Source organism: Cavia porcellus, unplaced genomic scaffold, assembly GCF_034190915.1.
Source record: "Cavia porcellus strain 051 isolate PalLab524CR breed Dunkin Hartley unplaced genomic scaffold, mCavPor4.1 scaffold_26, whole genome shotgun sequence".
In the NCBI taxonomy this organism is placed as follows: domain Eukaryota; kingdom Metazoa; phylum Chordata; class Mammalia; order Rodentia; family Caviidae; genus Cavia; species Cavia porcellus.
Window position 1 is genome coordinate 35,925,704 of NW_026947509.1, and position 24,805 is coordinate 35,950,508.

The window sequence follows — 24,805 nt, forward strand, 5'->3', positions numbered from 1 at the left end:
AGAAAAACATAACAAGGACAAAATTATGCTTTCCATGTACTATATGTAAGCAAGCATGCTGTATGACTTAATTCCTTCACTGTGCTCAATAACCTTAAGTATTAGGTAACACAATCTTTCACAGATGGAAAATCTGAAACTGACAAGGCAAAGGACCTGTTATAGTTCTCACTTAGGTAACTGGTTGGAAGGCCAGGATTCAACCTAGCTCCTTTCCAGTTTTTATAGAGATGAATATATATCATATATATTAAAATCATACCTATTTTAGCCTAGTTAAAAATAATTGTATGACAAGTGGTTTTCCGTTATCACCATGACTTTGTAATTATCTTCTTTAATGGCTATATAATATTTTATTATTTCTTGGCTGTGTTGGGCTGTAATCCAATTCACCATGACTCTGAGTTGTGTATCTGGGTTGTGTGTATCAGGACTCAGAAGTGTGAATTTGATTCAATCTGCCTATGTAACATTTCTAGAGCTGGCTGTAATTATTTTTTTAAATGTGATGATTGTAACTCATACAGACCATGTTACTCCTTTTTCTTTTGTCATTTTCCTTGAAATGGTGTAATCTTAGTTACTCTTTACTGGTCACTGAGAAAAATACCTGATATGAAAGTTGGGAAAGGAAAGGTTTATTTCTTACAGTTTTTGGAGGTTTCAGTCCATACTCAGTTGGCTCCAAGGCTGGGTGGCATGGCGGGACCATAGTTCATGGCGGCTGCAAACAGCAAGGCAGAAACTGGCAAGAGAGCAAGACACACCTCCTTCCTGCCATTACATTATGCATCCTGGCTCCACCCCTAGGTGGGTGTAGCACTGACACCATCAATCCAAGCACTAGATAATGAACCAATCACAAATGCACAATGCAAAGGCATGAGGCCTGGGGGACACAGACATAAACCATGACATAGTGTTTATTAACAAGATTTGACCTGCTTAGATAATTATAAGACAGGAAGTACATGAAATTAGAAACACACTTCTCCACGTAACGCTTCTACTCACAGCACCCAAAAACCTCCTGTTTATTTCAAGAGTGGTTCTTTGCTCATCACTACCCGTTTACCTTGCAAAGTCACCAGGAAGGGTGTACCAGGAAGGGCAAACAGGCTGTCACAGAGCCGCGCGGGAAGGCATCCAGATGCACGTCCCACTTCTAGCCAGCAGGTGTCTCCATTTCATTCACCCTCCCGGGCAGGTTCCTCCTGAATGGGAAAACTCAGGAACAAAACCCAGCCAGGGATGAGAAGTTGCCCCTTTCACCACCTCCCACCAGCCTCCACCTGTCCCTTCCCTCCCTCGGCCCTGGTGTGCAGACTGGAGGCATCGAGACAGGCGGGACAGGGATGTCATGTGAGTTTAAACACATTTTTACTTCAACAAATCTGTTTGCAAAGGAGGACCTGTGACTGCCCATCTCCCCAGAGCAGAAGCCTTTTCTCTTTAAATAGCACTATACTCCCGACTCAGAGCTATGCCACTGAGTCATAACAATTAATTACACTCCGAGGTGAGAAGACAGGATTTAACGCTCTAACGCGATGTGAATTTAGGCTGCTATCTCATCCCACTGCTATTTAAAACAAAGTCACTCTTCCAAAGAAGTGTGGTGCCGAGGATGGCTTCAGAGCTTCGGTCTGAAGCCTTCCCTGGCAACTGACTATTCCTGTTTTAGCATCCAGGGGGATTTAATATGTGCATTTGGATTTTCTGGATTTCCATAATAGAGTGCATCTCATTCAATTTGAGGATTGGATGTCAGAGGAGAAGGGGGCCGGTAAGGTCTGCTGTTTTCATCAGGACTTTTCTAGGTGACAGAGGTATGCAGGATGAGCTATTAGAAATGGAAAATCAATTCACCCAGAGATCACATTGGGCAGCACCCGAGGCGTGGTTTGGGATGGCACTGCTGAGACCATAGCAAGTTCACACTAGGGATTTATTGATCAGTTGGTCTGGAGCTAGGCTCAGCGCCCCGAGTTGGGGCAGAGAGGTGGTGGGAGAATCCCGTGGGTGTCTGAGGAGACAGGTCAGCCATTCAGAGGTGGCTTAGTGACTCTGCTAGAAGCTACAAGGGACACTGAAGGTCCCGGGCTTGCCTGATGGGTGACAGAACGCAGAGGCCACGCTGGCTGTCCAAAGTCTCTGATTCTGGGGATCAGGGCAGCTGTTACACCTCTCTTGTGTGGCTCCGGGAGCCGTGTGTGGCGCAAATCGTGCCTGTCAGGAGCTTGGAGCTGTGCAATCCCTGTTACAACCCTACCCCACTCTGTCCCGTACCCCTTCCATCCCGGAAGCTCCCCGAGCTGTGTCCTGCATCAGCCCTCTGAACTCAGCTCAGCTGCCCCAGGCTCAGGCCCACAGCTGCCCTGCCTTCCCCGTGTCTGTGTTCAGAGCAGTTAGGGGCAAGAACTCCTGCTCCGAAGGCATCCCAGGGTCGGCCTTCCAGGCCACTTGTGGGCCGTGACAGCTCACCTACATCCGGCCCTCACTTGTTCCATCCACGAGTGGAACTACAACCTGGCCTGCGAGTGGGAGAGCCAGAGTGCACAGGAGACCGAGCCCATCCTCGCAGGATGGCCAGCACCTGACCGAACCTGCGGACCTGGGCTGCCCGCGTGGCTTCTCTTGGTTCTCAGAGCTCTGCACTGGCAGGCGAGGAGCTCAGGGCATCTTGGGGTCTTGTACTATCCACTTCGCCCAGGCAGAATCGCCCTCCCTAGCATCCCCCTCTCCTCTCTAGACACTTTCCTGGCCCTTATAAGAAGCTTCCTTCTTCCCTGCATCGCCCTTTGGTCCTATTTTACTTTCTTCCTGCATTTATCACCACTGCTCACCGCACCCGTGCTTTAGGTTGCTGCCTCTGTGCCCACCGCCTCACCGCCAAGGTGCGCTCAGGAGAGAAGCAGCACATTTTCCCCTCTGAAGTATGTTCAGAACCCACACAGGACTGGATCTTAATAGGTGCTCAGTTAACCCTGGTGGGAAAGCATGGGGCATCTCCCCAGCACAGTGCCAGGCACATCCCAACCGCTTCTGAGATCCCAGCCCTGGAAGCTCAGGACCGGTGGGTGTGCTGACTTCTTCACTAAGACACCTCTCTTAGTCCCCAGGCCCTTTCTCTCCCTCCCACCCTCCGCCAGACACCGTGGGGGGCAGGGGTGCCAGGACTCCGGCCTCCGCGTGCTCCTCTGGCTGGGATCCCGGGGCCGGGGCTCTGCGCCCCCACCCCTCGGCCAGGAGCCCGCCCCGGGCATGCTCAGAGCGCGCAGGTCCGGGCGGGGCGCGGGGGTGGGGTGGGGTGGCGGAGGAGGGAGCGGCCCCGCCGCCGCCGTGAGCTCTCTGGGCCCGGGCGGAGCTGCGCAATCCTCGCAGCTGCGCCAGGACAGCGGCACGGCCGTGCCCACAAGTTGCAGGCGGCTGAGCACAGCGCTGCCGCCTCCTCCTCCTCTTCCTCCTCCGGCTCGCAGCCCTCTGCGCCCAGCCGGCGGCGTCCGGCGCCAGGACACACGTCCCGTGGATCCTGACCCCAGATGTGAGCGCGGGATCGGCAGCTCCTCACCCCTCCCCGCGCGATCCACAGAGTCTAGCCAGCGTCTCAGCGGCCAGACCCCACGGCTGGAAGATGTGGCAACCGGCCACGGAGCGCCTGCAGGTAAGGGGCACCCCGGAGGCCGGGGGCCAGCCTGGAGGAGGAGGTGTACGGCTGGCTGGAGGGGGCGAGGCGGCGCCTGTGCTCACTTGCCAGCGTTTGCCCAGCAGGATCCTGCAAGATGCATGCATGGGAACCCGGCACTGTCAGCTCAGCTCAGCTGTGGCCCTGCGCTCTGGGACGGGGATGATGAAGTGAGGGGGACAGGCTGCTTTGAGGCGTTACAACTTTTGGCCCCGAGGTATTTGTGTGCCTGTTGGCATAAATCATGTTAGACTTTAAGAGCTGCAATTTTAGATTGCATTCCACTGACACAATTTACTGGTCTGGGGCTAAGATTTTTTGAATCCAGATATCTCCCCTGGCCCCCTACTTCTGTCTCTGGGAAAGACAGAACAAATGATTTGTGAAAGCATTCATTTGCCAATATAATTTGGATGTCAAGCTTGGTTTGGCTTGGTCATGGTGTGCTACTTATGTTATTTTATTTTCCTGATTCTCATTGGCTCTTCCTTTGCCCTGAATCCAGGCTCTTCTGGATGCTCCAAAGTCAGAAGTTGCGTTTAGCCAGGAGTGGCTGCACCCTGGGGCACCCCACTGAAGTGCCACCCTGCTGTCTCCCTGGAACTGCCAGGCACCCTGCCTTTGATTTGGGTGGTGATGCTAGGGAGGGGGGATGGGTTCAAAATGAGAGAGGGGTATTTTCCCAGAAAGATTCCATTGGTGACTCTTGGGGCATGGGACAACCCTGGCTACAAGGTTTGATAAAGACCTTCTGGTTCCAAATATCGTCCCCAGAGGTAGCACCTATTCTCAAGGGAACCCTGCAGGTAAACTTTAGGCAGGCTCAGAGTCACGTTGTTCCGTAATAAACTTTGGAGAAATGCTTAGGGGGTTACTCGCCGTTTGAGGCTGCCTATGTCTGAGGACTTAGAGCATGAATCCAGGAGCCCTGGCTGGTCTGGGCGTTTTCTCAATGAACATTCCAAGCCCCTAACACAGTGCCTCTGTGCTAGGAAAGGCCAGTTTTGCCTACCAGTCCCTACTGAGGACTGACCTGCAGGGGGCGTTGCGTTTAGCTGGAGCAGATACTCAAACTCCTTTCCAAGACTCCCCTGGGCCAAGCTGTGTGGGGTTCATGTTCTCTTAAACAGAGCCTGACACACCAGGCCGTTTTGCCTCGGGCCTCAAGAGCTACAAATACAAACACCAGCCAGGCACTTTGGCAATGGAGCAGTGAGTGAACAGCTTCCTGACGGTGCCGGGTGCAAGGTGATGCCGATGTGTGCTGGCTGGCGGGGACCAGATATCTGTAGTGCCCTCCAGCTCCCCTGCAGTGTAAAGCGTGCAGATGATTCCAGCGAAGCAGAGACTGAGGGCAGGCGATGATTCCCCGTGTGAGTGCAGACAGCAGCTTTTGAAGCGGAGAGGTCCTTCAGAGAAGGGGGTCACAGTCCCTTGAGAAGGTCTGAGGGCCTGGTGACTGCCTGTGAGGAGTTTGTAGCTGGTCTGAAATCATTCCTGCTGCCTGTGTCACTCATGGGTCCAGTACGCTCTGTAGCTCATGATCCTTGGCAGGCAGAGAGAGCCCTGGCTCCTGTCCCCCAGGGTGATGGTTCCTAGGCTAAATGTCTCCTCCTCTTCTCTGAAATGTGCACATGTGTGTTTTGGCGTGGGTCTGGTGTATTACAGTTTGCATTTGCAATGTGTTTCTTTTATTTCAGGGTGCCATGTTGGAGGAGCTGGGGCTTTAGCTTTTTGAAAACTCCGATAAGCAGGGCTTACCACTGAGATTCAGTCACCCTTGGAAGGTTCCTACAGACACCAACTGGGCTCTCCTTCGTGTCTCCAAATTTAAATCAGTGAGGGAACCCGTTTCTCCTTTAAAAACACATTTCGAGCCTTGAAATTATAAAAGTGAGCCAAAGGCGGGGAAAAGATTCTCATGGCTTCTTCCCAAACAGCCACTGGACTCTGTGAAAACACAGTTTGTATGTTTTTACTTTTCTTGCTTTTGCTTCTAGGGGACTTTTTGCTGTGGAGGGTGAGGTGCTGACTGAGCTGCTTGTAATAATATTTTATTTACGTTCCTTGTGGTTTTTCCGTGCGGTTGTCACACACAGCCTCTGTTTGCTACCCGGGATATTTTTTCTTCCTTGCCCTGAAGGAACAATCAGATAGCAGCGTGCATTTCCAATTCATCTGTGCGGGGGACCCTGTCCCTGGTGTCCAGGCCAGGATCCTGAGGCCAGAGCAGTTAAAAGGGTGTTGGATGGGAGAATAGACCGCAACTCCTAGGAGAATGTTAAGCCCTGCACTCCTCCTGCAACTCTTTCTGATCTCATTAATTTTTTTCTTATTAATTTTTATTATAAACATTTTAATTGAGGTGAGCTCGAGTGAAGAAAATGCTTCAAGGAAATATTCCCAGAGCATCCTAGTAAGACCCAGGAATCAAAGGGTTGTAGCCATACCTAGAAAACAAAAAAGGCAAAGAAAGAAAAGAACCATTTCCTTTCCTAATGGATCAGGTTGGTTCCTTTCAGATGAACTCCACGGGCCTGGGAGTGTGGCACAAGTCTGCTTCTGCCCAACCCCACGGTCACCCTCTGAGTGTCTTCTGAGTATGGCAGCCAGTTCCCATGCTCAGGAAATAGTATCTTTGATCAGATTTGATTATCATTATCCATGTTTGGGAAACAGAAAATGATGCTGATGTTTTCTGACTTGAGGTTTAGTTCTTTGACCCAAATCCAGCACCGGGAAGGGACCTGTTGCCCTGAGCAGAGCTGAGCTGGGTAATTTCTCATTCAGTCCCAGGAGCTGCGGCAACTCCAGCTGCTCCCTTGAATGTTAAAACTTGGGTTCTGTGGGTCCCGGCCCTCGCTGGGAGCTTCTGCTGTTAAAATGTAATGAGATCAAAAGGAATGTGAAGACTTAAATCACCACCCCAACTTTTAAAATGTACATATGATTCCCCCCTTTTGTGCCTTCTCCTCAGTGTTGCAGAATGTATTTCTTTTCTGTTTCTTTCTTTCTTTTTTTTGGTGTGTGTGTGTTCAAGGACTCTCCAGGGTTATACGTTTTTAAAGAAGCAGATTTGAAACAGTCTCTTTTCAGACAAGTGAAGGGGATTTTTCAATAGAAAAGGACTATTTTTTGATAGCAATTCCTTCTGGCCTTGATGTTTTAAAATATGCATGAATTTCCTAGTTAACTGTTACTTTGGGTGGGCCGAGGTAAGCACCGTATTTCCCCAGAGCATATATCTTCAGTGAGCTACCAGATCCTTTTTCTTGAGGGCAGGAAAGGAGAAGAACAGGAAAATGAAACAGATTGAGTTCATAATGAAGGAAGCCAGCACTTCCTTAGCAGCATGTTTGTTGAGAGGTTTGAGCAGACCTGGCAATGGGGATGTATGAGAAATACACTGTAGCAAATTCTAATCATGGATGAGCCTGTATACACCCTCTTTTTCATGAGACAGTCTGTAAAGTTTCCAATTTAATCATTTGCCTGCCTTTCATAGTTTTTCCTCTGGCAGATCCAGAAAATGTAAAGCATTTTATTCTTGAAGCTGCATTTTGGTTCTTCCTCCAGGACTGTGCCCTCCCCAGACCCACCGCTTCATCCCTCTCCTCTTCTTCCTTGTCCTTTTTTTCCTATTCTTCCTCTTTCTCCTCCTCTTAAGCTCTTCTTCATCTTCAGCCAGGGGCCATGCGTTGGTATTTCACAAAGAGGGCAAAAGGAGGAAACATAGGCTGAAAATCATCTCTTGAGGACTTTTCTTTTGTGGCCTTTTTAAACATTTGGCTGATGAAGAGGTTGCGGCTCTGAAGTGTTATTTGAAGAACTTCAGAGGCGAGGGTGCTTTTCCAGCTTGCCTTTGCCTTGTCTTTTCCTATCTGTCCAATCTCATCTTGATTCAGAGTGCGGATTGTTCTAGATTCACCTCTCTGTTATTAAGCCAAGTTTGTTGGTCCCCTAAGAGTGAGATCAAAAAACCCTCTTAACACATCAACTGGAGACATTTAGAAGTGGCTCATCAGGCAGAGAAGAGACTGGGAAATCTGACACATTTCTGGGGATACCCAACCCACGGGAAGGGTACAGAGGCAAGTCTGGGGGTTACCAACGGCTTGCTCTTATGGAGCGTGACACATGTGTGACGCTGTACTGAGCAGCTGTGGTTGAGTCATCTAGCTCACTTACCCACCATGACCATTCGTTAGGGAGATAAAGAAACCAGAGGCCGGACAGTTGAAGTGATTTGGCCAGGTCAGGCAGCAAGGAGTGAGCTGAGCCAGAATTTGACCTCGGTGGTCTGGCAACAAGTCTTTCCTCCTAACCACCTCCCTGTCATGAGGAAGGATGACACGAAATGGGATACGATGCTCTGCATTGGCACTAGGGCCCTGAGTACATGGGATGAGAACAGCGGCCATCTCTTTGGGTAAGGGAGGTTGCTGTCAGATTCTTTATTGAAGCACATTTCATACTAACCTCTCAATCCTATTGATCATACGAGGTGCAACATAGTTGAGATCCTCTTTAACTGGAGCAGATAGCATTTACCCAAACTGCAGACCGTGGAAGGTATCAGGAAGGTGGTAATCAAGCTTCATCAGGTTTGATCATCCCAAGTTCAGAGAAACCACGGTGTTGAGGGGAGGTTGGAGAACTCTAAAAGAAACTTAGAAAGAAGTGGTACCCCTTCTCACCAAAGCACAAGCTTCCAACCCATGTATTCGAGGCTTTTGTGTCTTTTCAGCCCTATCCTTGAGCAGGCACCAAGTCCTGGGCATTATGGTTTGTAACAAATACTTGGAGTTATCATTAACTGGCGACCTTAGTCTCACTGAAATGCTGCCTTACATCATTGAATTTTTCTCCAAGTTTGTCAGCAAAATCTCAACCAAGTGACTTGCAAAATGCTAGCTTTGGAGAAAACTCTGCCCCTTGGTTACCGTTGCCTAATGGGTTGTTTCTTGTTGACTCTACTGACTTATCTGCCAGGGTTCGGCCACTTTTGCATTTTGTTTGATGTTCCAGATTAGCTCTGTCCTCCCCTCCCTGCACGCTGACTCCCAGCTGCTGTGTAAACTGGGCCTGGGGACAGTCCGGCAGAGCCCCGAAGCTACTGGAGATCAGGCAGGCTGTCTTCTACAGAAATGTTTCACTCTATGAATAGCAGTGGTCCCTGGGGGCTTGGCAGTGGTCAGCAAATAAAACCAGCCCAAGAAACACTCAATGGCTGCAATGTGCTTTCTTGAAGTCCCCAATGAGCACAAATCTAAGTGGAGGCTTTATATAAGCAGAGCAAGAAGAAATAGTTGAGGCATTTATTCAGAGACTTCCTTAAAGTCCTGTGGAATTGGTTTATTATCATCTTAAGTTACTGAAAACACAAATGCTGATCTCAATTTAGCTGGTAATTAGTGATCAAGCATCACAGTACATTAGTAGGTTCAGCCCCCAGCCCAACTGTGGTTTAACTCTGATAAAGGAAGTTCCAGTAAACACCTTACTCACTAGTCAGGTTGTTTCCAGAATCCAGTGTCATTTGGTTAAAAAATAACTACAAAGCAAATCTGTCGCTTCATAAATAATTTTAACTCCATTGCTTACGGACCCGTGTTTCGGTACACTTTTGTAACTTCTCTGAACTTTGCTTTCCCTGTTTTTGAAATAGAGACAACCACTTTGCAGAGATCTGGATACACGCCGGTGCTCCATACTTGGGAGCACGCCAGTCATGTTAGGGACAGAGAGCTTTGGGCTCACGACTGAGCTCCTGCATTCTCTCCACGCATCTTTGCTGCGCCTCCCCTAGGTCAGAAGGAGCAGCCTGGAGCCAGGTGGGTGGGAGGTGCTTGTGAAAAAAAGGCAGTCTTGTAAATCTAGAAGATGCATAGTCTTGTTTCAAATTGGGTTTAATATTTTATTTCCTGGTGTGATGACAATTTTCATCATTTCTGTCCACCATGGAGAAGAAACCTGACTGTTTGGGCTGCATGAGCCAGTGCCTATGTGTTAGTGGTAGACTCAACTGGCTTGTATTTTTCTCCTCACTTTGGCTCATCTCTTTGCACTCTTATGAGAAGGCATAGCTGGGCACGGTGGTACATACCTAGACTCCCAGCACTCTGGGAGGCTGAGGCAAGAGGATCACAAATTCAAGCCCAACCTGGAGGATGTAGCTACTTAGCGATACCATGTCTCAAATAAAAAATAAACAAAAGGGCTGGAGAGGTAGCTCAGTGCAAAGACCCTAGGCTCAATCTCCAGTAACACACACAGGCACACACACACATGCATGCATGTGTACACACACATAAGCCAGCACTTGCTTAGTTCTACCTTAGGGTCAGGATGTGGGCTCAGCTTTCTCATTTTGCAAATGCCCAGAGGGGGAGTTGCATAGAAGGTGACTCTTAAGAAGTGAAGTGAATGCCATGGGGTTGACAGTCTGTTGCTCCAAAAGGAAGTTTAGGTTAGTTAAATCATTCTAGAAAACACCGAATAGCAGTTGCTCCCAGTTACCCACGGCTGGAAGGCCACACCATCTCCAGCTCTTCTCAGTGACATTGGTGCCTCCAAGGCTGCTGTGGCCCAGGTCTCGAAGGCAGTGTTTTCTGACATTCCAGAGGTATGGACTCCTGTGCGCTCGTTTGCCAGGGGTTTTATTGCTGATTTTTACTTTTCTTGCCAACTTCCATTTCAGGGAGAGAGAAGAGCAGGAAATATTAACTAGCATTCATTACACGCTTATATTTGTAGTACTACTAGTATTAATAATAACAATGATAGCAGCCAGTGTTTACTTAACATTTATGATGTTCCTGGAACTAATTTGTCCCTCCGACAACCCTGGGAGGTAGAGCTGGGGCTCACATCCAGCTCCCTGGCTACTGGGTTCTCACTCTGAAACACTGCACCTTCTGTGTCCTGTAGCAGAGATTTTGGTTTATGTGGAGAGCAGAGTCTGTCCCTGTGAAGACTCTGAAGGACTAGGTTTTAAGATTTTGTCCTTAGAACAATCCTGGTCGTCCATGTCCCTGTAGGGTTACTGGGTAGCAGTAGGGTTCTGTGATTTGCTTCTTTTCAGCCAGGAAATATTTCAGTGGGTGAAAGAGTATATTGCAAAATAACATACTGGCCAGCATAATAGGATTTTGGGTTGGCTACTTGTTATCTGGTTTAGTGTTTTTTTCATTTGGAAGCTATAAATTATTTTTATGAAGAACCTATTCTTATTTTGGAATTTGCTTTTAAAACAAAAGTAAATATCTTTGGGAGTCAGAATACTTGCTGAGCTGGGCTAGTCTTTCAGGTTCGAGGCCACTGCATCTTTTTACCGCTCAGCAGCTCTTGCTTCTGAGAAGGGGGAGACGCTCCGTTTTAAACCACTGTCTGACTTTTCATCTCTCCCTGGTGTGCCTGGGAGCAGGAGAGGAAGGAGAGTTAGGAGAAAGGGACTGTAGCTGTCAGTGAAGATCTTTATTGAGCATTCTGCTTTTAATCAGAACCTTTATGTGATTTTGATAATGGTACAGAGATGGTAATTCACTGGCATCTTACTCTGCTTGAGATACTGCAACAAAATCACATAGACTGAGTGGCTTATAAACAGCAGAAACTTATTCTCCCAGCAGTGGAAAGTAGGAGTCCAATATTGGGATTCTAGAAGATTCTTTGTCTTATGAGAGTCTGTTTTCTGGTTCAGAGAACCTGAGGGTTGTTATTGTCATCAAGGTGCGATCTATGCTAATGTGTTCGTGTCCAGCCTCCTTCCACAGCTGCTCTGTGACTGTGAGCTGAGGAAGACACAAGGTTTCATAGCCACCACATGCTTTGCAGCCTTGGTGTCAGGAATGGGCCCGCTTCTCCTCCTCCGTGTGAGCAGTTTCCTTGTGTACCGCCTACCTGTCCTGTGGACCATGGTCCCTTCCTGAGTTCTCTGAGGTTGTGAGCTGAGGGGCCTGGTCCCGATGGGCAGCTGCTTTGCTTTTGGACTTAAAAATTCTTGGTAGCTCAGGTTATTGACTGCCTAGGGCTGCCCTGAGCTGTTCCACAGGCTGTGGGCTGAAGTAACAAATGTACTGTCCCACGGTTCTGGAGGCTGGACCTCCAGGGACAGGGGGTGCGCCAGACTGGGAAGTGCAGGGCTGCATTTGCTTCATGCTGTGGCTACTATTTTATTCGTGATTGGGTTAAAAATTACAGAACAGCATCTGCTTAGAGTAACAAGTCAGACAGTTTAGAAGTAGGTAAATACGTAAGAAATCTTGGGTCTTACCTCATTCCCAGTTCTACCCAGACGGAAATCCATGTGATCTTCACATGATCTAGTTAGTGGTTAGGTCTCCACAATTTCCCCTGGGCTTTTGTAAACATGCAAATATATAAATGCATATTTTAGTTTTTCTCATGCATTTCAACTCTGCAAGTTTTTCCCCCATTTTACAGGGTTTCATGGGTACCGTTTCTGAACAATAATTATACGTGTAGCTCTTGTTCCTTCTGTTTAGTACTTGCATGAAGTTTTGTGGCGTAGCTAGACTTTGATTTATTTAATCACTGCTCCATGAAGGAGTATTTGGATTTTGCCCACATTCTGTTGTTTTCCCCCTGTGTGTATATCTTTACATTCTTGTGCTTATGATTTTTAGATTGCACTGCCAATAGTACAATATGCATGGCCTAACTGTAGCTGTCAGTGAAGATCTTTATTGATCATTCTGTTTTTAATCAGAACCTTTATGTGATTTAGATAATGGTACAGAGATGGAAATTCACTGGCATCTTGCTCTGCTTGAGATACTACAACAAAATCACATAGACTGAGTGGCTTATAAACAGTAGAAACTTATTCTCCCAGCATTGGAGAGTAGGAGTCCAATATTGGGGTTCAAGAAGATTCTTTGTCTTATGAGGGCCTGTTTTCTGGTTCAGAGGAATAGCTCTTTCTTGCAGGGACCTTGTATGGAACAGAGGGTGGACAAGCTCCCTTTGGCCTGTTGTATAAGGGCACTAATTTCACCCCTAAGGGTGCCATCCTCATGACTTAATCACTTCCCCAGAGACTTCTCTGCATAATACTGTCACCTTGGGGTTAAGATTTAAACACATAAATTTTGAGAGGGACCATAAATATTCAGAGTATAGAAAGAATAATAGTGTTTTCCATAGACAGTGCTGAATATTTGGATATCCACATGCAAAGCAACAGTCATGGTATCAGCAGAACACCAAATAAAGATCTTACAGTTTTTCAACAGTGGTGTGAAAGCAAAAGTATACAAACATTCTGTTTTTTACCTTCAGGATGGTGTTCAACAAGTTATGAAATTCAGTTTTTTATTACAAAGCAGGCATTGTGTTACATGATTTTGCCCAGCTATTGGCTAATGTAAATATCTGATCATATGCAAGGATGGCGAGGCTGAGCCATGCTGCTTGGCAGGATAGGTGTATTAAATGCATCGTTGGGGTAGAATATTTCTGTTTATGGTGAGTTTATGAGAATATAAGCCAGGGAGTCAAGACATCTTATAAGTCTTATAAGTCAAGACGTGTCTGTACTTTATCCATACCTCATGCTGTATACAAAAATTAACCAAAAATGGGTCAGAGGTATAAGTTTAAAGTTAGCATAACTTTTAGATGTAAGCAGCAGAATATCATTGTAATTCTGTGTCCATCTATACAAACATCACTACAGTCAAGGTAATGAATGATGATAAAACATGGCACTGTATTTTTCAATTGCACCCCATAGGCTGGGTGAAAATACTTGTAACTCATATATAATAAATGATTTGGCTCCAGTATTATAAAGAATTCAAAATGCAATAAGAAGATGAATTTCCCATTCTAAAATAAAGGGAGGGCAAATAATTTCAATGAAGAAAAATGCAATACATGGATGGAAAAATAAGCACATGACAAGATGTTCAATGTCCTTATGAAAACCACCGTGAGATATCACTATACAACTGTTAGAATAGTTAGCATTAATGAGGCTGTGACCAGCCAGGATGTGCGGCAGCACCCAGAATGGTGAATAAAGTCTAGACTCTGTTCCTAACCCTATTAACTGCAGAGATGAAGGGAAGAAGAATAGATTGAGGGAGGAAAGCAGAGGTCCAGGAAAGCCAGGAAGAGGGCACCCTGCGACATCGAAGAGGTTAAGGGAGCACATACCCAAAAGGAAGACATGGAAGTGGGAGGGTGTCCCACAAGCACCTAGCATCTTCCCTGGCACAGATGTGGCCCCGCAAAAGTTGGCTGTCAGGTTTCAAATGCAGACTCTGGTTGTCGGTGTGTTAGTACTTTGAGCAAAAGCCATCAGCTATGTGGATTTCCCGATTCTGCACAAGCAACTGTGTCCTTCAGGTGCTGAGTGTGGAATCTTCTGGGTAATAAAAGCAGATCCAAAGCTCTGGGGTGAGCAGCTAGGGGAAATGGGTCGATGGAAATATTCTGTAGCCACAAATCAGGTTCCTTGAAATCCATGTGACTGGTGACTCAGAATAGATGATGGGGTTTAATCAGAATCCCATGGACACATGTCTTGATTACTACATTTATTAGGAGTTGTCACAGGGCCTCCGATTTGTATTTTGTATGTGTATCTTCTAAACTAAAACATGGGCGTAATCACATTACCTCATGGCTGTTGCAAATATTAGTTGAGGTGTATAGACTGCAAAAAACTTAGCATATTTATTGTCTGGTACATTTTTGGGAGTCAGTAAATACTAACTCCTTCCGCTACTTTGATCCCAAGGTGAACTAGAAACAGAAGCATGGAACTTTAGAATCATGTGGACAGTGGAGGTCTAGTGTTTCCCAACTTCTGCTCCAAAGAGCCTGGATTTAGCGGGAGGCTCTTACGAGACTTGCTGCAGTGTTCAGGTTTTAATTACCTTTGGGAAGCCCAAGGTGAAACAAAGTGGGTCTGGTTACTTAGTGCAGAGCTTCAGGCAGCCTTTAAGATGCCAGGGCCTCCAGGATTGCTGAGTGAGGGAGAAGATGTCTTTGCCCCTGTATGAAGGGGTGCACCACAGTGTGGGGTGCTTTGCCAGAGTCGGAACTCCTTAGTTTGACCAACCATGGGCCTGAGGTTTGGCTCGAGCTTACAGAAATGTTTCCATTGGCTCCTTTGGGGTATATAAAACCTTACAAATTAGTTTCCAGGATTTAAAAATTAGAGGAATGCAAAAGGAAACTGGACTTGGCGATTTTCTAAAAAAATGGAAGGGTCAGACCAGAGGTCTGGATTCACAGGTAGTGACCACTGAGCAGCCCCTGTCCCACCTGGACAGGATGGATGTGGGATCCCACATGTCCCAAATCTAACTTGACAGGATCCAAGCCTGCTGGTCCCTGTTTTCCCTGAGTTGGGGGTCCTGATCTAGCTCAGCTACTTCTTTGTCCAACACGAGAACTAAACTCTTAAGTTCATTTAGTGTTCGAATGAGGACCCAATCCTTGGTTCCTGACTCTGAAAGGCTACAAGACAACTGGGAGTGGAGATGCACACCTATAATCCCAGCTGCTGGGGAGGCTGAGGCAGAAAAAATGGCAAGTTGCAACCCAGCCTGGGGAACCCTGTCTCAAAGTGCAAAAAGCAAAATGGGCTAGTGCTGCAGCTCAGTGCAGAGACCCCAGGTTTTGGTCCCTAATTCTGGGAGGAAAAGTGATAAGAAATTCCCTAGCTGATTTTGTCCAGCACCATTCACTGCCCTCTAACCACGGCTGTGGTTGCCTACCTTTAGGCTCCTGGAGGCCACTTCCTCTCTCTCTTTGGGGAGCTGAGTACTGGATTTTGTATGGTTAGAATGGGGGAATAGATGGCCCTTCTGTCCTGGACACACAGAAGCACAGGACCAGGAAGTGCCTCTTCCTAATCCAGAGCATGTGGGTAGGCTTCCTGGTAGAAGTAGGGGGCTTCTTCTGCTGTTCACTAAATGTTTCCTGCATCTCTCATACCAGGCAACTTGAGCATCATAGTTCCGTGGTGCTGGGCCCTTTATGGGATTATACTGCCAAACATCGGAACAGATCACTCCAGAAAGGGAGGGGCTTAACAAGGTTCGAAAGGACTTTCAATTGAGTAGATTTCAACATTTTCCTTATGGATTATCAGCCTAGGACAAACTATTTAAATGCTGTTTCAAGCCAGGCATGGTGGCTTATGCCTGTAATCCCAGCATTCAGGAGACTGAGACAGGAGGGAGACTTAATCGCCAAAAAAAAAAAAAAAAAAAAAAATTTAGAAAATAGAAAATAGGAGGCTGGGGATTTAGCTTAGCAACATAAGCACCTGCCTTGCAAGTGTGTGGTCATGAGTTCGATACCTGGTACTAATGAAAAAAAAAAAAAAAAAGAAAAGAAAAAGACAAAAAAAAAAAAGAAAATAGAAAATATCCACTTCATATTTAGAGAATCCTGTTTCCACCCAAATCACTCAAAAGCACCTTGTAGATGTGCTCTAGTCATCTGGCCAGCAAACCTGCCCCTCCCATCCACTTCCCAGGTTACCCCTGCCTATGTCCTGCAGAGCTGTAGGATTCTGACCATTTTTGGCATGCAAGGCACTTGGAACTAAGTCACACAGTGGCTTGAGCTAGAAACCAATGTATCAGACCTCCCACCCTCAGCTCATCTTTTGTTTCCCCAGTGCTTGCATGGTCCATCTGAAATGGATGAGAGTGTTGAAGTACAGGTCTGGAAGACCTCTGCCATGTGACTGCTCCATTTGACTTTCCCCCAATAAAACTTTATTGATAAACTGTTCTCAGATTTATTGTCCATGGTAATCAGACTCAGATATAGCTCACTTGCTCTTCTTATTTATATGTCTATCTATCTGTCTATCTGTCTATCTATCTATCTTCTTTCTTTCTTTCTTTCTTTCTTTCTTTCTTTCTTTCTTTCTCTCTTTCTTCTTATGTTTTCCCATGGCATCTTTTAAAACCAGAAATTCACCTACGATAGTTATGATGCTTGTGTTTACTGATAGAGTGGTAGGAAAAGGAAAAGAATTCTGCTGTCAATGCGGTACAAAAGTTCTGGACAATCTACAAACTCAAAAAGTAAAATCTATAAACTCAAAAAAAGTGTAGATTCACGTGAGACCCCTTATAGTTCTGAAGAGGTTAGCTTTTGGTGAGTTAAGGAACAACTGATAATATTTTCAAGCACCTTTCAATAAAAGATAAAATACCATCAAATCAAGACTAAAGTTAAATCTCTCAAGGACCAATTATATCATGAAAGGGGATTTATTTGTACTTGAAAACAAACTAAAGTGATAGTGAAGGTTGTAGTGGTGCCTGAAATTCTCAGCTCTGACTTTCCTGGCTGCTCAGATGAGAACAGAAACCTGATGAGTCGTTTCATCCTCACTGCCTACTAGAAAATTATGCATCAACTTATCTGGAGCCCTAACCTTTTTTAATAAGACCCTGGAATGTGTCATGTGGATCTTTGGATGGGATGCTGTAACACAGAATGTTGGGTAACAGTATTAATTGTATTTTTTGCCAAAGTTGTCCCTAGAAGTTGAAAAATAAACAATTCTGTGGAAGCGCTAAGACTTTGTATACATGTTGAAGAGGACACCTGTGGGGCTTTTTTGGACTCGGCTCCATCTCCCATCTTTTAGTGGCAGCAGCCTGGTTTGGCTTTGCAGAATGTTTTTCCTTCTGCTCCAGTGGGGGGAGTCCGTACACTCTGAGGGAGCAGAGTGTGCTAATCAGTGTGTCGTCGTTTAGCCGTGGGGCCAGTGGGTGCTTCAGACTAGACTAGCAGGCATGTTCTCCTTAGAGTTGGATTACCGAGTGCTGGACACAGGAGCCAAAGTGTCTCGGGCTGCTATTCTTCCAGCCACTTTCTGAAGATTGTCCATAGGTAGCAGCTGGCAGCTGTCCATTCTTCTTCCTTCACAGCTTGCTCCTTCTGCTCTACAACCCAACATATTCGTGTGTGTGTGTGTGTGTGTGTGTGTGTGTGTGTGTGTGTATGGATCTGTACATTGATGTGTATGGATATGTACATGAATCTGTATACATGTGTATATATATTATGTGTATGTGTATGAACATGTACATGAATGTTATGTGTGTATGCATGCATGTGTATATGTTCATGAATGTGCACGCATGTGTGTGTATATTATATGTGTGTATGCATACATATTTCTAAGTGAGCCGGAGTTGGTGTCTGTTGCTTTCATCCATAAACCTCTGATTGACTTACATATTTTCCCCTTGAAACATTTCTGTTTCACAGAAGATGATATGTGGAGTTGAGTGTATGTGTAGGGAAAAGTAAAGACCATATTAGAAAACATTCTAGAAACCCATACATGCACACATATCCCTTCCTATTAGTACACTTGCCTTGTAAAAAGTTTATATGCTCTCCTAGAAGTTGAAGAAAAGATGTGAAGAATCCCCTCCACCATGCCCCCAGAATTTCTTTTATGCACAAAATCTTTCCTATATTACCTGACTTTGAATGAAGATTATCCTGAGTATACCTAGTACTGGACCGTGGCATCTGCATTCTGGGCCATCTTTGGGAGAAAGATTTTTGTTCATATTAATCAGGATGTGGTCCTACTTGGCAACTGCTATAAATTTTAAGGTTTTTATAACTTGGATGTTGCCTGCCAAATCTCTATAACTGAAAATGTGGAGTGTTGTTCTAAGTAATGATGCTTTTACTATGTCTAATACAAACAAAGTGATTTTGGTGACATTACACAACAAATTCTTCTTGTTTCTCAGTCTGGAATGGAAATGGCGTTAGGGATTCAAACAGGTGCTTGGGCCAAACTAAAAAAAAAAAAAAAGAAAGAAAGAAAGAAAAAGGAAAAAAGAAAGAAAGAAAGAGAGAGAGACAGAATTTATTTCAGGCCATCTGAACTTCCTTTCTTGAGAATCATTGTAGGTGTTGGTTAGAAATATGAATAGCTTTGCAAGTTCACTCTAGGACAATAGATTCTTTAGCCTAGAGAGTTGAGTACCCCATCTTTGGTAGTCCTGACCCTCTGGTTTGGAGAATGTAGCTTCCCAGTCTTCAAAACCTGGTTCACTTACTTTGTTTAAATTTAAGACAGAAATCTTCAAAACAAAGCTCTCTAGATCCAGGAGCATTCACCTGACATCAGTCAGCTTAGCATCCTCATCCCTTGTGTTTTCTACCAGCTGGATTCTTTGTAGAAAATTAATGGCATTGCCAACATGCAAATCCAGGGATGTACCCTCCAACTAAAGCAAATTCAAATTAGTATTTCCCGGGTGGGACTATTCCTAGGGAGACTGTGGTTAAATATCCAGGTATAGAGTACAGGCAGTATCTGTTTCAGGAAGCGGAAAGACTGTCTCAAAGATCCGGCTGACTGGTTCTCTGAAAGCAAGGCAGTTTCAGGAATGAAGAATAAGTCAGTTTTAAAAATCTGCTAATTTGTGTTTGCTTCTCTCTGCTGTGTTAATGGTAAATGCGCAGGCTCTGTGCTGATCTCTTCACTCCTTAGCTCAGAGAATTAGTGTTTTTCTCCATAAAGTAATTTATTGCCTTTACCACAAGGGGCTTGACCCACGAGAAATGATTTCACTCTGAACCGGAGGGCGTGGATGTGCAAGAAGGTACCTAGGAGCAGGGCACATAGTCAGTGAAAAGACAACAGAGTGTTCCAGAAATAAAAATTAATTTGCATTTATAGGGATCCAGCTTGTCTGTAAGGTGGAATTGCTCTGCGATTTGGGACCTCATCTTTGTGCATCGCGCCTCTTGACTCTTCCTTTTTTTATTTTGCTTTTTCCCTCCTCTTTTTCTCACGATTAATGAGAGTGAAGTTCTTTCCAGTCCTGAATTTCATTGAGCTCTCTTGTTAACTGCTGAGCCTTGGAGACATTGAAATAGCTTTCCCAAGGGTGATCCATCCTCTTCCTGTCTTCCCCTTCCAGCAGTCAGCCATGTGACCCCGGTGGGCTGGGAGTCACAAAATCAAATTTGATACTGCTTCAATACCATTATCTCCCCCTTTCTTTCTTTTCCTTTTCTTTTTCTTTTTTTTTTCCTTGCAGTTAAGAAGGCATTATCTTTGCAGTTCTTTAGATTATAGGTGAAGGGAATAAATAGATTCATTTTGATCCAAGGATTTGGAGAAATTGATATATTTTTAATTTCTTGCAACATACATTTTTGAAACTGAAGAGATGCCTACTTTTAAGCAATGGATTTTTTTATCTTCATAATTTCAATCGCTGGCCCTTAAATAGGAAATTTGATTTTGATTTGAGTTGTTTACTTGTTAGTAAATAAGTAGTATGGAGCAATTATTTTTCATCTCTTGTATTTCTTTGTGCATCTCAGACTCTTTATGTAGCATGACAATTTCATAAATGTTAACATTAATTTTTTCTCGCATTCTAAATAAAAACAGGAGCCTGATTCAGAAATGTAAAGCTTGGTTAAGGTTTGCTTCAGCAGAAGGCAAAGTCCTGGCTGTGTTAAAGTCCACCCTTTTGACAGTGAAATACATTCAGCTAAAGTGCTCTTATTATTGATTTATTAATTCTTAATGAATAGATCTCGGAAGTCAACAGGGTCCTGGAATTATGTTAAGATATCTGCTGACCTTCTGTTTTATGTGTTTCCTATAGACTGAGAAAAATATACTTTATGATTTGTCAACTACTTTTCAAATCCTGGATGCTTTATTAAAAGAAGTATATATTGGAAGCCATTGATTCACAGTGGCATTTATACTTTATGCATATTTTCAATCAGTGAGTGCCAAAATCTTATATGTGGGTCAGTGACACTTTGAATTTTAAAATTCAAAGCGTAGAGTACTTGAGAGATTTGGGTTCCATCTAACTGATTAGCGCAGGGTATCGGCGTGGAAGTACTCTGACTTTGATTGAATTTGTCACATGCTTCTTATGTATACTTCTTTAATTATTTTAAAAACATACTTTCTGACTTTTTGCTGTGAGCTGAGGAGCCAAGTTGGGTTCTAAGGAGAGAATCTGGGAGTGGTCCTTGTGCTCAAGAGGGTTTTAGTCCGGTAACTATGGAGTAGATTGTTCTTATTATAGAGGAAACTTGCTTGCTAAAATTCGGTGGTAATGAAGCCAGAACCCTTCATCATCATGCCTTAAGTTATTAAGAAAAGAAGGGTTTCCCACCAGCCCTACTCAGGAGGAGCCTAACACCTCAGAGATGGCCATTGTGTTACGTGGCCATATATTTGGCTGGGAGAGCAAATATTTTAACTGGATGCTTTTCGCCCACTCTGAATTACAGGTCTGTTACTGAGAACAAAGGGAAAACTGGTGAGTGGTACACTGTCCCTTCCAGTGGTGCTGGTTGCCAAACAATGGCAGATGTGAAAGTTACTCTATCCCAAGACACTGTGAGTTTGTTTATTTGTTTTAGAGCCTTTCAGCTTTCTCCCTGTGGCATGGAGCTATAATGATGAAGTCAACAGAGTGCTCTGATTAGAACAATCCGGCCATTGTCTCGGTCTGATTTGAGGGTGGATGACTTTCCAGTCTCTTTCTATTTTCCCAAGCACTTTGTCCAATGGCGTGTGTTGAGAATTGCTGGGAGAACTAACAGAGGAAGACTGTTTTTTCATTCAAAAAACTGAGTGGTACTCAGAAGTTTAGAATCTTTACATTTATTTGGATAGATGCTGTGGTTGGTGATTTCTTTGGGAAAATGTCATTCAGTGTATGTCTCTTGTCCTTTTATTTATCCTTTTTTGGAGTCCTTCACATACTGGATGTGAGAAGAATGTATGGAACAAGGCCAGATGAACCAAAATGCTAGTGATTAGGTGGAGCCATGCCCATCCGCCTTCTCTGGCCGGTGCTTATAAGGAAGCCTCCAAGCTGGTGCTTTGATTCAGCTGCAGGTACCATTGTCTCTCGCTTCATCCTTCTATGACTGGCAGACCTTTTGCACTGGTGTGTGTTTTACCTTTGCTAGTGTTATGTCCTTAGCCTGAAATACCCGTTCCCATCACTGACCTGCTCAGCCCGGCAGATCTCAGCAGACAAAGTCGCCCCACTTATACTAAAGTCTTCTGTTTACAGTCACAGTGAGTTACCCCCTTTCTTGTGGGTGCCAGTAGTAAGTTCTTCAGTCTCAGTTATATCTCTCAGCTCATTCTGGGTTTTCCTTTTATTAGAATTATCTCTGGATGTCCACCTCCAAAATCCTCCAAGCCCTGGAGGATTGAGATTAGGTCTTTATGTATGGGACACTGTATGTGCCATTGTACCTGGCATAGTGCTTGGAATGGAGGTGGAGATACCATACAAGAATGGAGATGGAGATACCATACGAGCTCAATAAATATACAAATATTTATTTCAGTGATGCTTTAGCAAACTAATGATTTTATTATTACCTTCTCTTTTAACTTCTGTGGAAGTAAAATTCAGAGGTAGAATGCCATGCCCTTGTAAATTAACTAGAATGCAAAGAGTAGAGTTGGACTTTTGTATTGAGAGAGGGAGAGAGAGACCTTTCTTTGTATTTATCTTTAGAGCCAGTGGTTAATGAAGCACAGTATTCTATGTGACTGCATTAAACTCTTTGGAATGTGTATTGGATTTTCTTGATATTAAGGTCCACATGTTATATGTAGTGTCTATGCTGTGTGCAGATTATTGCCTGATTACTATTAGAAACATTATCTTTGTTTTACACAATTACAAAAATGCAAGATATGACAACAGTTTGGTGCTATTCATAATAAATGGCAATTAATGGAAAATGTGGCATCTTTTTTAGGTTACTTTTCCTTATGGGGTAAAATGAGCTCTAGCTGAGCACCATCAAGAAAGCCAGAAAGCAATGGAGTGCTCAGAAAGAAAAAGGAAGTTATTGTAAAAAAACACAGAAGCCAAATTGGCTTTCATCAATGTATTATGATATGCACCATCCTGTAAAATAAATAATGATGTGGATTATAGCCTACTGAACAGAATGGGTCTAATCCTATATTATGAGAACCTTATTTAAATAAACAAGGAGATGAAGGGAAGAAATCTCTTTCTTACAGTTGTGTTAACTAATGAAGCAAGAATAATAAAGTTAGAAAAATAACCATTTTATAATCATTGTAGTAAGGCAAGAATACTTACTGAATACTAAAACTAGTGGGTGAGTGTTGGATGTAAAACAGGCTATTTACATGGTTGCAAAAGTCTTATCACAAATCATTAGTTGACAAAGAGAAAATAGCGACTTCCCATGGAAGTCAGGGGGATGCCACCCTAGACAAACTGACATCCCACACAGTGGGCAGCCAGTGGCTCTGTGCTTCCTGATAGGCTCATTGGGAAGGATCACTCCCATCGTGCTCCTGGCCCAGAGCTATATTGTCCAAAATAACTGGCTGGTTGGTGTTCACAAATTTTAAAACTCTGAACAAAGAAAGGCTGAGAAATGGTTCCAGATAGTATTGATACGAATACCAAATGAATTGCAAGGTTTGAATTGAATTATGGAGCAGGAAAACACATTTTAGGAAGGACTTGGTTGAGATGGTGGGTGGTGTAATTTCACAGGCTCTTCACAGGCTCTTCTTATTTTTAGGAAACAAAACTGAAGTTTAGGAGGAAGCCTGCCATCGTCTTACTCTTAGATGCATGTGTAGGAAGGTGAAGAAGTGGGGGAAGGAAGGGAAGGTGGGGCAAGAGGAGGAGTAGAGATGGGGAGGAGAGGAAGAGAAAGGCAAAAAACGCAACAGCAAATGAGTGAGTGTGAAACACGTCATTTATTATTAAAGCAAATGTGATAAAGCGTTGTTAGTTGATAGATCTGATAAAGCTCTAACTGTTTTTAGTACATTTTGGTAAATTGGAAACTGTTGCAAAATAAAATGTTAAAAAAAGAGTGCCATGTGTAGACAAGCATCCCTTCTGGCTCTTTTGGTGGTGGTGATGGGGTGTTCTCTGTACAATGTAGATCTGAGAAAGGGTGCTGGGGAGTGTAACCCATGTACTAAGAATAACAGAATAAAAAGATAAGCCACAGAGTCTCTCATGCCATGGAGTGCTAGCCCTGGGCTGCTTCCCCCAGACTTTATTCATGTGGGAGACAAATACACCTCTGTCTTCTTCAAGCCATTAATATTTTGCTTTTAATTTCATTGCAGCTAAAGCTAATCCTTAGTAATGCACTGTGCTTTTTAAAAATCACTACTGAATTCTGTGTGGAGCTTTGTATTCCTCTTGTGTCATACATACATTAACTATGAAAACTCCCTGGCTTTATTTGTTTCGTTTGTTTTTCTTTCCTGTGAGGAGAATTTGTTTTACTGTGACAGAGGTTCAGTCTCTGTGCTGGGGCTGGAGGGTCAGTATCTGTGCCTCTGGGTGATTTTCCTGCTGCCGACCCCTCCTTTGTCTTTCCCATGGCAAACCATCTTCATTTTGCAAATTGCTAAATTGGTCTGAAAGGATTGTGAGAACTGGCTTTCTTAGGAGATTTCTTGTCTTGACCGACCCAGCTGGAAACCGGATGTGCAGAGGTAAGCACTTGCAATAATGAGAAAATAGGAAATTTTAACTATTTCCAGTTGTCAGAAATGTTTTACTTCAGCTGGAGGAGTCAGAGCAGGTTTTGAAAGTGTTCCTTCTGCCCGGCGAGTTTCATGTAGCAGATTCTCGTACTTTTTCAAATGTGCTCATGTTCTGACTTGCTCCTAGGAGGGCTCTGCCTTTGAAACTATTTATTGCTACTAGGCTGTGGCTCAGTCGGTCCCACGGATAATAGATGGGTGTGTGTGCCCACAGCACAGCATAAATAGTCTCGGACTTCCAGCTTGTTTATTGTTAGACTGGTATGTAAGCAACAGAGCCTAAGTCCTCAATTATGCGTGTGAGCTTCCGGGTGGTGGGATACAGGAACTTGAAAGTGGATCTTGCAAGGATGGTGCACGGTATTCTGCTATTTCCTTTAAAGCATTTATTTTTAAATGTTACAGGGATGCAGGCTGTATTTATGAGTGTAATTTCCAACATAATGTTATTTCATGGGCTAGAAGCTCTGTAGTTACAAGAGAGATTTCTTGGTGGGGGGGTTTGTGGCGCAGACTCTCTT

The 24,805-nt window shown here is 44.4% G+C and overlaps 1 protein-coding gene across 14 annotated transcripts in view; it reads left to right on the forward strand.

Moving 5' to 3' along the window:
• Positions 1-3,310: 3,310 nt before the first annotated feature.
• The window catches only part of Pid1 (phosphotyrosine interaction domain containing 1), a 216,261-nt gene continuing 194,766 nt past the window's right edge, over positions 3,311-24,805 (forward strand). The window contains exon 1 of one of the 14 annotated variants that reach the window (XM_063237187.1): positions 3,311-3,667. Coding sequence is in view for 3 of the 14 variants with exons in the window: in XM_063237184.1 (XP_063093254.1) it covers positions 3,638-3,667 (30 nt within the window). In the remaining 11 variants the exon portion in view is untranslated. Of the gene's footprint in view, positions 3,668-3,691; positions 3,906-4,911; positions 4,937-5,038; positions 5,062-20,045; positions 21,606-21,637; positions 21,658-23,435; positions 23,458-23,500; positions 24,234-24,268; positions 24,546-24,620; positions 24,645-24,805 lie in introns of those variants that run through there. The other 13 variants (XM_063237184.1, XM_013157695.3, XM_063237194.1 and 10 more) reach the window with 13 other exon arrangements.